The sequence below is a fragment of the Carcharhinus amblyrhynchos genome, chromosome 35 (assembly GCF_965287045.1).
Source record: "Carcharhinus amblyrhynchos chromosome 35, sCarAmb.v2.hapA, whole genome shotgun sequence".
NCBI classification, from domain to species: Eukaryota; Metazoa; Chordata; class Chondrichthyes; order Carcharhiniformes; family Carcharhinidae; genus Carcharhinus; species Carcharhinus amblyrhynchos.
In genome coordinates, this window is record NC_137358.1 from 3,637,704 (window position 1) to 3,647,749 (window position 10,046).

Here is a 10,046-nt window from a genome sequence, read left to right on the forward strand (position 1 = left end):
CACCCAGGCCCTGTCCCCATAAACCCATGCATTTACCCTGCTAGTCCCCCTGAAATTAAGGGGCAATTTAGCATGGCCAATGCATCTAACCCGCACATCTCTGGACTGTGGGAGGAAACTGGAGCACATGGAGGAAACCCACTTAGACACAGGGAGAATGTGCAGACTCCACTCCAGACCCAAGCTGGGAATTGAACTCATGCCCCTGGTGCTATGAGGCAGCAGTGTGCCACCATGCCATCAGCACTGCTGCCTCTCAGCGCCAGGGACCTGGGTTCAATTCCAGCCTTGGCTAACTGCCTTATGTGGAGTTTACACGTTCTCCCCATGTCTGCGTGGGTTTCCTCCGGGTGCTCTGGTTTCCTCCCACAATCCAAAGATGTGCGGGTTGAGTGGATTGGCCGTGCTAAATTGCCCTTTTAGTGTCAAGGGGATTAGTAAGGTAAATATGTGGGTTTATTGGGTGATATTTTGGTTGGTGTAGACTTGATGGGCTGAATGGCCTCCTTCTGCACTGTAGGGATTCTATGATTCAGTATCCAGTGACACCCGCCTCCCTCCCGCCCCCCCACTTCCCAATCCTCCCCAAGCAGTAAGTAGCCTGCTGGAAAATATGTAAGCCAGAAATGGGTGGTGGATAAAATCAGACTGGGCAGAGATGCCTGCTGGGGTTGACCAGTCTCTGAGATATGGTTGGGGTTGGGAAGAAGAGGAGGGGTGACGGTGGAGCCATTTTGGAGCACGAATTGGCAAACAGGTTTGGAAAGTGGCCTAAAGCGAGTAGCGTTTTTTTTTCCCCACAACCTCCCCCCCAGACTCCTGGACGATTTGACAAGTAGCATTCGATCAGGGAAACAAATTGCTGCCTCAGCAGTGAGTGTTGATTTGAAGAACATTTTAGTTCTCCATTATAACGTGTTCTGTGTATTTGATTTTGTTGTAAGCAGATGTATATGTAAATTGTACATTTTTAATGCTTTTGTAAGATGTGAAATTGTGATTTTTTTTTAAATGATTTTATATTGATTTTCACGGTAAGTTGTGTGATGTGTTGCTGTTTCTGACTGTTTTCCTGAATTCTGTGCGTGTTCTACTTTTGTGAGCCGGTCTTAATCGGAATGTTTACAGGAGACGGAGATCCCGATCAACAAACCACCCTGCTTTACTGTCCCTCATTTGAATGGCCTTGCACGGTGGTTAGCACTGTTGCTTCACAGCTCCAGGGACCTGGGTTCGATTCCCGGCTTTGGGTCACTGCCTGTGTGGAGTCTGCACATTCTCCTCGTGTCTGCGTGGGTTTCCTCCAGGTACTCCGGTTTCCTCCCACAGTCCCAAAGATGTGCGGGTTGGGTTGATTGGCCGTGCTAAAATTTCCCCTTAGTGTCCAGGGATGCTGAGGTTAGAGGGATTAGCGGGTAAAATATGTAGGGATATGGGGGTAGGACCTGGGTGGATTATGGTCGGTTCAGACTCGATGGGCCGAAGGGCCTTTTTCTGCACTGTAGGGTTCTGTGATTCTATGACGTGGGAATAGCGGTGGCACGGTGGTTAGCCCTGCTTGCCTCACAGCGCCAGGGACCCGGGTTCGATTCCCGGCTTTGGGTCACTGTCTGTGCGGAGTCTGCACGTTCTCTCCCCCGTGTCTGCGTGGGTTTCCTCCGGGTGCTCCGGTTTCCTCCCACAGTCCCAAAGATGTGCTTTTGCCAAAGGTCGGGGAGTCTAAAACTAGAGGGCATAGGTTTACAGTGAAAGGGAAGAGATACCAAAGGGTCCAGAGGGGCAATCTTTTTCACTCAGGGGATGGTGAGTGTCTGGAACAAGCTGCCAGAGGCAGTAGTAGAAACGGGTACAGTTTTGTCTTTTAAGAAGCATTTAGACCGTTACATGGGTAAGATGGGTATAGAGGGAAATGGGCCAAATGTGGGCAATTGGGGCTAGTTTAGTGGTAAAATGGGCAGCATGGACAAGTTGGGCTGAAGGGCCTGTTTCCATGCTGTGAATCTATGGTTAGGTGCCTTGACCATGCTAAATCCCTCAGTGTACCCGAACAGGCGCCAGAGTGTGGCTACCAGGGGATTTTCACAGTAACTTCATCGCAGTGTTAATGTAACTTGTGATACCAGTAAATAAACTTTATAAAAACTACGGCAAAGCTATCAAATGGAGAAATCCGTCTGAATGTATTTTTTAGAAAAATCTCCCACGTAGCTCACTGACTTAGACAGAGCCACATGATGTGAAGGTGAGAGACAGAAGATCTCACCTTCACCATCCCGGCGTGCCCTGGGTTAACCAGGCTTTGGTCAAAGTAGCAGTTGCGAGACTACAAGTTACCTCTCTGTCACTGGGCTGGGAGAAATGGGGAAAAAACCGGCAGATTTCCCCTTCCATGCCCAGTGCTAAAAACTAGAATTAATATTATATGTATTTTGCAAGTGATGATTGGCGGTGAGGCTTCCTGTAGTCGAATGGCCTGCCTTCCAGACTCTGGTTAAGGGTTTCAATGGCGCATGGATCGATTGTGGGTAAATGGAGCTGAGTTACAGTTCAGCCATTGAATAGTGGGATAGACTTAGAGGGGCTGAATAGCCTCCCCCTGTTCTTAGGCTCCCGAAGAGCGGTCACTTTGGTTAATATTTCCCATAAAAGCTGGGTAACCCCCCCAGCAATACGTCAACCCTCGAAAAAACACAAAGGAATAGAACAGTAAGGGAGATGGGAAGGTCTCTCTGTGTAACTAGAACAATGCAAATTATCTGTGGTTCCCCGCTGCTAACCAGGAATTGATCTGGCCGTTCTGTGGCAGGATCGTACTGACTCTAAACATTGGCTGGAATTTTGCCTGCCCCCCGCCCCAGGCATCGGAGCGGGCGAGGGGCGGACAATGGGATGGTCCACTGACCAAGCGTAGCATTTTATGGTATCGGGTAACTCCGTTTTTCCCTCTCCGCACAGACGCTGCCAGACCTGCTGAGTTTATCCAGCATTTCCTGTTTTTATTTCCGATGTGCAGCTGCTGTGGTATTTTGGTTTCCTACGTGTTTAGAATGGTTACAACACTGAAGGTGGGCCACGTGGCCTATCAGAGCCATGCTGGTCTTGGTTTACTGACGATATGTTAATGTTTTAATGTTTTTTTTATTGGCCAGGCCTGGTTTGTATGAATTTAATTGCTTGAAGCCCAGCCCTGCATTGGCAAAAATCTCTTAATAATGTCTGTAAAAATGTTCCACAAATAAATGTCTTTCTAATGAAGTACGCTTTGTATTTTTTTTTCCACGCGGTCGTTGTAATAAGTCTTCGGAGGCAGAACTCCCTTTGCCAGAATCCTCTTTATTTACAATCCCAACAGCAGCGCACTTAGTGCTCGCAGTCAGCAGTCTACCTCCAGGAGTGCCAGAGGAACTGACAGTCCCGGTTAAATACAAGGCAAAGACTCCTCGATTTGGCCCATCAGTTGAATCCTCCATGTACCTGAACAGGCACCGGAGTGTGGCAAGAGTGGGATTTTCACAGTGACTTCATTGCAGTGTTAATGTGAGCCTGTCTGCGACACTAATAAATAAACTATAAATTTGTTCCTCTTTGGGGAGCCAGCAATGTAAGTATCGTGGCTACAAGAGCAGGTCAGAGGCTAGGAATCCTGTAGTAAGTAACTCACCTCCTGACTCCTCAGAGCCTGTCCGCCATCTACAAGGTACAAATCTGGAATACTCCCCACTTGCCTGGATGGGTGCAGCTCCAACAACACTCGAGAAGCTCGACACCATCCAGGACAAAGCAGCCCCGCTTAATTGGCACCACATCCACAAACACCCACTCTCTCCACCAGCATGTGTACCATCTACAAGAAGCACTGCAGCAACTCAACAAGGCTCCTTAGACAGCATCTTCCAAACCCCTGACCACTACCATCTAGAAGGACAAGGGACAGCAGACACATAGGAACACCACCACCCGCAAGTTCCCCTCCAAGCTACTCACCATCCTGAATATATCAGCTGTTCTTTCTTTTTGATTTGATTTATTATTGTCACATGTATTAGGATACAGTGAAAAATATTGTTTCTTGCACACTATAGAGACAAAGCATACCGTTCAGAGAGGGTGCAGAATATAGTGTTACAGTCATAGCTAGGGTGTAGAGAAAGATCAATTTAGTGCGATGTAGGTCCATTCAAAAGTCTGATGACAGCAGCAGGGAAGAAGCTGTTCTTGAGTCGGTCGGTACGTGACCTCAGACTTTTGTATCATTTTCCCGAAGGAAGAAGATGGAAGAGAGAATGTCCGGGGTGCGTGGGGTCCTTAATTATGTTGGCTGCTTTTCCAAGGCAGTGGGAAGTGTAGACCGAATCAATGGATGGGAGGCTGGTTTGTGTGATGGATTAGGCTACATTCATGACCTTTTGTAGTTTCTTGTGGTCTTGGGCAGAGCAGGACCCCATACCAAGCTGTGATACATCAAGGAAGAATGCTTTCTGTAGTGCATCAGTAAAAGTTGATGAGAGTCATGCCAAATTTTGTTAGTCTCCTGAGAAAGTAGGTGGGCTTTCTTATCAGTAGTGTCGGAATGGAGGAGACCAGGGTAGGTTGTTGGTGATCTGGACACCTAAAAATGTGAAGCTTTCGACCATTTCTACTTCATCCCTGTTGATGTAGACAGGGGCGTGTTCTCCTTTACGCTTCCTGAAGTTGATGACAATCTCCTTCGTTTTGTTGAGATTGAGGGAGAGATTATTGTTGCCGCACCAGTTCACCAGATTCTCTGTCTCATTCCTGTATGTTATCTCATCGTTGTTTGAGATCCGACCCACTACGGTGGTGTCGTTGGCAAACTTGAAAATCGAGTTGGAGGGTAATTTGGCCGCACAGACGTAGGTGTGTAAGGAGTATAGTAAGAGGGCTGAGAACACAGACTTGTGGGGCACCGGTGTTGAGGATTAGAACGGAGTTGAGGAGGAACTTCTTCACTCAAAGGGTGGTGAATCTCTGGAATTCTCTGCCCGTTGAAGTGGTGGAGGCTGCCTCGCTAAATATTTTTAAGACGCGGGTTGATGGGTTTTTGATAAGAGAGGGGATTAAGGGTTATGGGGAGAGGGCGGGAATGTGGAACTGAGACACGACAGATCAGCCATGATCTTATTGAATGGCGGGGCAGGCTCAAGGGGCTAGATGGCCTACTCCTGCTCCTATTTCTTATGTTCCTATGATGGTGGAGGAGGTGTTATTGCCTGTCCTTATTGATTTGTGGTCTGTGGGTTAGAAAGATCAGGATCCATAGTTCAAACATCTTACAGATGCAACATAGAAAGCCTTCTTTCTGGTTGCAGCACAGCTTGGTATGCCCAAGAACGCAAGGAACTACAAAGGGTCATGAATGAAGTCCGGTCCAGGGGAGCCAGCCTCCCAACCATTGCTGAGGCAGCGGCAAGCGTAGAGAGAGTCAAAGCAGCCAGCATAATTAAGGACCCCACGCACCCCGGACATTCTCTCTTCCATCTGGAAAAAGATACAAAAGTCTGAGGTCACGTACCAACCGATTGTCAGCTTTTTCCCTGCGGCTGTCAGACTTTTGAATGGATCTACCTTGCACTTAAGTTGATCTTTCTCTACACCCTAGCTTTGACTGTAACACTACATTCTGCACTCTCTCCTTTCCTTCTCTATGAATGGTGTGCTTCATCTATATAGCGTGCAGGAAGCAATACTTTTCACTGTATACTAATACATGTGACAATAATCAAGTCAAATCTGACTACTTTGATTTGCTTTAAACTCTTTTTTAAATGATTTCAACTGGGGCCTGGGTGGGAATATCATTGGTGCAGGTCTGATGGGCTGAATGGCCTCCTTCTGCACTGATTCTATGAGGAAAGAAAGATCATACAGTGCAGAAGGAAGCCATTTGGCCCATCGAGTTTGCGGCTACTTTCCAACAGAGCATACACCCAGGCTCTATCCCCGTAACCCCACCTATTTACCTTGCTAATCCCCCGATACTAAGGGGCAATTTATCAAGGCCAATCCACCTAACACGTACATCTTTGGATCCCATTGGAAACATATGGGTGAGCATTAATATTGAACAGAAAGCTATCATCAGGAGCAGGGACTCATTGTGGGAGCTTGCTGTGCACAAATTGGTTGCTGTGTTTCCCACGTTACAACAGTGACCACATTTCATAAGTAAAAACATTTATTTATTAGTCCCAAGTAAGGCTTGCATTAACACCGCAATGAAGTTACAGTGAAAATCCCCTAGTCGCCACAGTCCGGCGCCTGTTCAGTAGAGGAATTTAGCACGGCCAATGCATCTAACCAGCACATCATTTGGACTGTGGGAGGAAACCGGAGCACCCGGAGGAAACCCACGCAGACACGGGGAAAACATGCAAACTCCAGACAGGCCCAAGCTGGGAACAGAACCTGGGTCCCTGGCGCTGAGAGGCCATGATGTGGAGATGCCAGCGTTGGACTGGGATAAACACCGTAAGGCAGAGTAAACACTGTGAGGCAGCAGTGCTAACCACTGTGCTACCTTGCCACCCCATTCGTACTTCATTGGCTTTGAGGCACCTTAGGATATCGAGAAAGGTGCCATGGAAATGCAGTTTCATAATTTCACAACCGTGACAAAATGTCACAAATTTCCATTTTGATGAGTTAGTGAACAGGAAGTTACCCACACGCTTGTGAAGGTGGCAGGAATCGAAGGAGGAAATCGCCACATCCGTTATCAGCATCAGGAACACAGGACTTTAACAAATCACTGATGGGTCACCCCTGTATAGTTGTATAACATCCTCTGTGACACAATCCCTGATTTTAACACAACTTGCATTTATATAGCACCTTTAATGTAGTAAATTTAATGCAGCAAGACACTTCGCAGAACGTTTTAAACCAATCACAGGGGGAGGTAGAAACTAGAAGCAGGAGTAGGCCATTCGGCCCTTCTCTGCCATTCATTATGACCATCAAATTCAACATCCTGATCCACCCCATATCCCTTTAGCCCCAAGAGCTATATCTAATTTCTTCAAATCACACAATGTTTTGGCCTCAACTACCTTCTGTGGGAGTGAATGCCACACATTCTCCACCCTCTGGGTGAAGAAATTTCCCCTCGCCTCACTTCTAAAAGGTCCTCAAACTATGACCCCCTAGTTCTGGACTCTCCCCCCCCCCCCCCCCCCCACCCCACCCACCCACCAGAAGTAGGGGTCAAAGCTTGAGGATAATGGGTATGGAAGCTCTTGGGACTAAAGGGATCAAGGAACATGGAGTAAAGGCAGGATCAGGATGTTGAATTCGATGATCAGCCAAGATCATAATGAATGGCGGAGCAGGTTGGAAGGGCTGAATGGCCTGCACATGTTTCTAGGTTCTATGTTTCTAGTGAATTCTCTGGTGCTAGATCTGTCTTTGTCATTGGCTGCTGCAACAAATTGCTGTCGCCACAGCAACTGGCTATGCCACTCTTCTTGCTTTGTTTAAGCTCCTTGATTAACCTGATCTGTACTATGAGCTAATATACTTTCCATAAATACCAGTCTACCCAATTCAGTTTGAAAGGGAGACTTGTGTTACTACGCAGCTTTACATAAACTCAGGAGAAAGCAGTTTAGACAAAGCAGTGAAGTGTAGTCACCGTTTTAAGGTGGCACAGTGGTTAGCACTGCTGCCTCACAGCGCCAGGGATCCAGGTTCGATTCCTGGCTGAGGTCAGGTTCTCCCTGTGCACGTGTGGGTTTCCTCTGGGTGCTCCGGTTTCCTCCCGCAGTCTGAAAGACGTGCTGGTTAGGTGGTTTGACCATGCTAAATTCTCCCTCATGTATCCAAACAGGCACCAGAATATGGTGACTAGCAGATTTTCACAGTAACTTCATTGCAGTGTTAATGTAAGCCTACTTGTGAGACTAATAAATTTTACCCCCTAAATTCTATCTTTCATTCTCATTCTATGCTGTTAAAACTTGACTTTAACTCCTTTCATATAGTAAGCTAATCTTTCTCTATGTTGTATCTGTAATTGCAACACTACATTCTGCACCCTCTCCTTTCCATCTCCTCTATGTACTCTATGAACAATATAAGAACATAAGAACATAAGAAATAGGAGCAGAAGTAGGCCATCTAGCCCTTCGAGCCTGCCCCGCCATTCAATAAGATCATAGCTGATCTGTCGCATGCAAGAATAGCATGCAAGAAACATGTATAGCATGCAAGAAACAATACTTTTCACTGTTATCCCAATATGTGACAATAAATCAAATACATTTTGTTCCTTCTCTACACCCTATCTGTAACACTATATTCTGCAGCCTCTCCTTTCCTTCCTCCATGTACTCTATGAATGGTATGCTTTATCTGTATAACGTACAAGAAACAATACTTTTCACTGTATCCCAATACGTGACAATAATAAATCAAGCTGATCTTTTTCTACACCCATCCCTTACTGCAACACTACATCCTGCACCCGCCTTTGCTTCTCTCCATATGCTGTATGAATGGTATGCTTTGTATGGTGTGATTTTCACTGTATCCAAATACATGTGACAATAATAAATAAAATCAAATACATTAAATTGATCTTTCTTCACACCCTATGTGTAACACTACATTCTGCACCTTCTCCTTCTCCGCTATGTACTCTGTGAACGGTATGCCCATTACAATGGCATGCATTGTGTAGAGCAAAGAACAATACTTTTCACTGTATCCCAATACAAGTGACAATAATAAATCAAATACCCTTCGTATTAAATGTTACGTGTGAGGTCTTGGGCTAATTTGTCCCAGTATTTGAACTGAAGAGGATTTTAAGCTGTGTGTAGCTGCTGCCATTGAGACCCTGTGTAAAATAGCTCCAATGCATTGACTGAGTCCACGTGGGTTCAGCTGTAACTCTCAGTACTTCCTGCTGGGGCAGCATTGACCAATCAGCTGCCAGAGGGGGCGGGCTTTGCCGTGGAGCTTGATTGACAGTCCCACCAACCAATAGGAGGCTGGGGTCGGCGCCTGGCCCGCCTAGTGGGTGGGACGCTGTAGGGGGTTGACTGACGTGGCGACCGCCCAATCACCGAGCGGCTAGGCGCCCCCAGTTTGAGTGACAGCTAATCTGACCAATGGAGAGGGAGAGGTCGCGCGGGCGGGAGCCAATGGGAGGAGCCGGAGGGAAGTGGGTGGGTGGGCGCTCCGCGGCGGCCCTCCTGGTATAAAAGCGGCGCCGAACATGACGGCCCTTCTTTCACAAGATGGCCGAATGCATGGAGGTGGGTGCGGGCAGGCGGCGGTGGGGGGAATGGCGACGGTGGAGGCGGAGAGAGGGGGGGCTTACCGAATAAAAGCCCCGGCGGAGCGAGAGGGGGAGGTGGAGCCGCGGGGGGGGCCATGGCGGGGTGGCGCTGAGGGGAGGCGGCGGGAGCTGGGTGAGGTTGTCCGCGCGGGGAGGGGGCAAAATGGAGGCGGCGTCGATGCGGGCCCTGGGGGGGGGCAACCTGGAAGTGGGGGGGCCCGGGTTATTAAACCACCCCCTCACAGCCCGAGCCCGGCACAAGGGGCGAGGGGAGATTCCTCCACCCAAAAAAATGCTGCGTGTATCCCCCCTTCCCAGTCACCACCCCCTTCCTCCCTCACCAGGTCATCACCACCCCCCCCTTCCTCCTCACCAGGTCACCACCCCCCCCCCCCTTCCTCTCACCAGGTCACCACCCCCCCCCCCTTCCTCCTCACCAGGTCACCACCTCCCCCCCCCCCCCCTTCCTCCTCACCAGGTCACCACCTCCCCCCCCCCCCCTTCCTCCTCACCAGGTCACCACCCCCCCCCCCCCCTCCTCCAGTCACCACCCCCCCCCCCCCTTCCTCCTCACCAGGTCACCCCCCCCCCCCCTTCCTCCTCACCAGGTCACCACCCCCCCCCCCTTCCTCCTCACCAGGTCACCACCCCCCCCCTCCTTCCTCCTCACCAGGTCACCCCACCCCCCCCCCCCTTCCTCCTCACCAGGTCACCACCCCCCCCCCCCTTCCTCCCTCACCAGGTC

General features: G+C 48.9%; 1 protein-coding gene across 1 annotated transcript in view; it reads left to right on the plus strand.

Annotated features, from left to right (window-relative positions):
- The first annotated feature begins 9,194 nt into the window (after window positions 1-9,194).
- Window positions 9,195-10,046, plus strand: part of prmt1 (protein arginine methyltransferase 1) — a 15,920-nt gene continuing 15,068 nt past the window's right edge. The window contains exon 1 of the mRNA XM_080217379.1: window positions 9,195-9,278. Within this exon, the coding sequence (XP_080073505.1) occupies window positions 9,261-9,278 (18 nt within the window). The 5' untranslated portion in view covers window positions 9,195-9,260. The remainder of the gene's footprint in view (window positions 9,279-10,046) is intronic.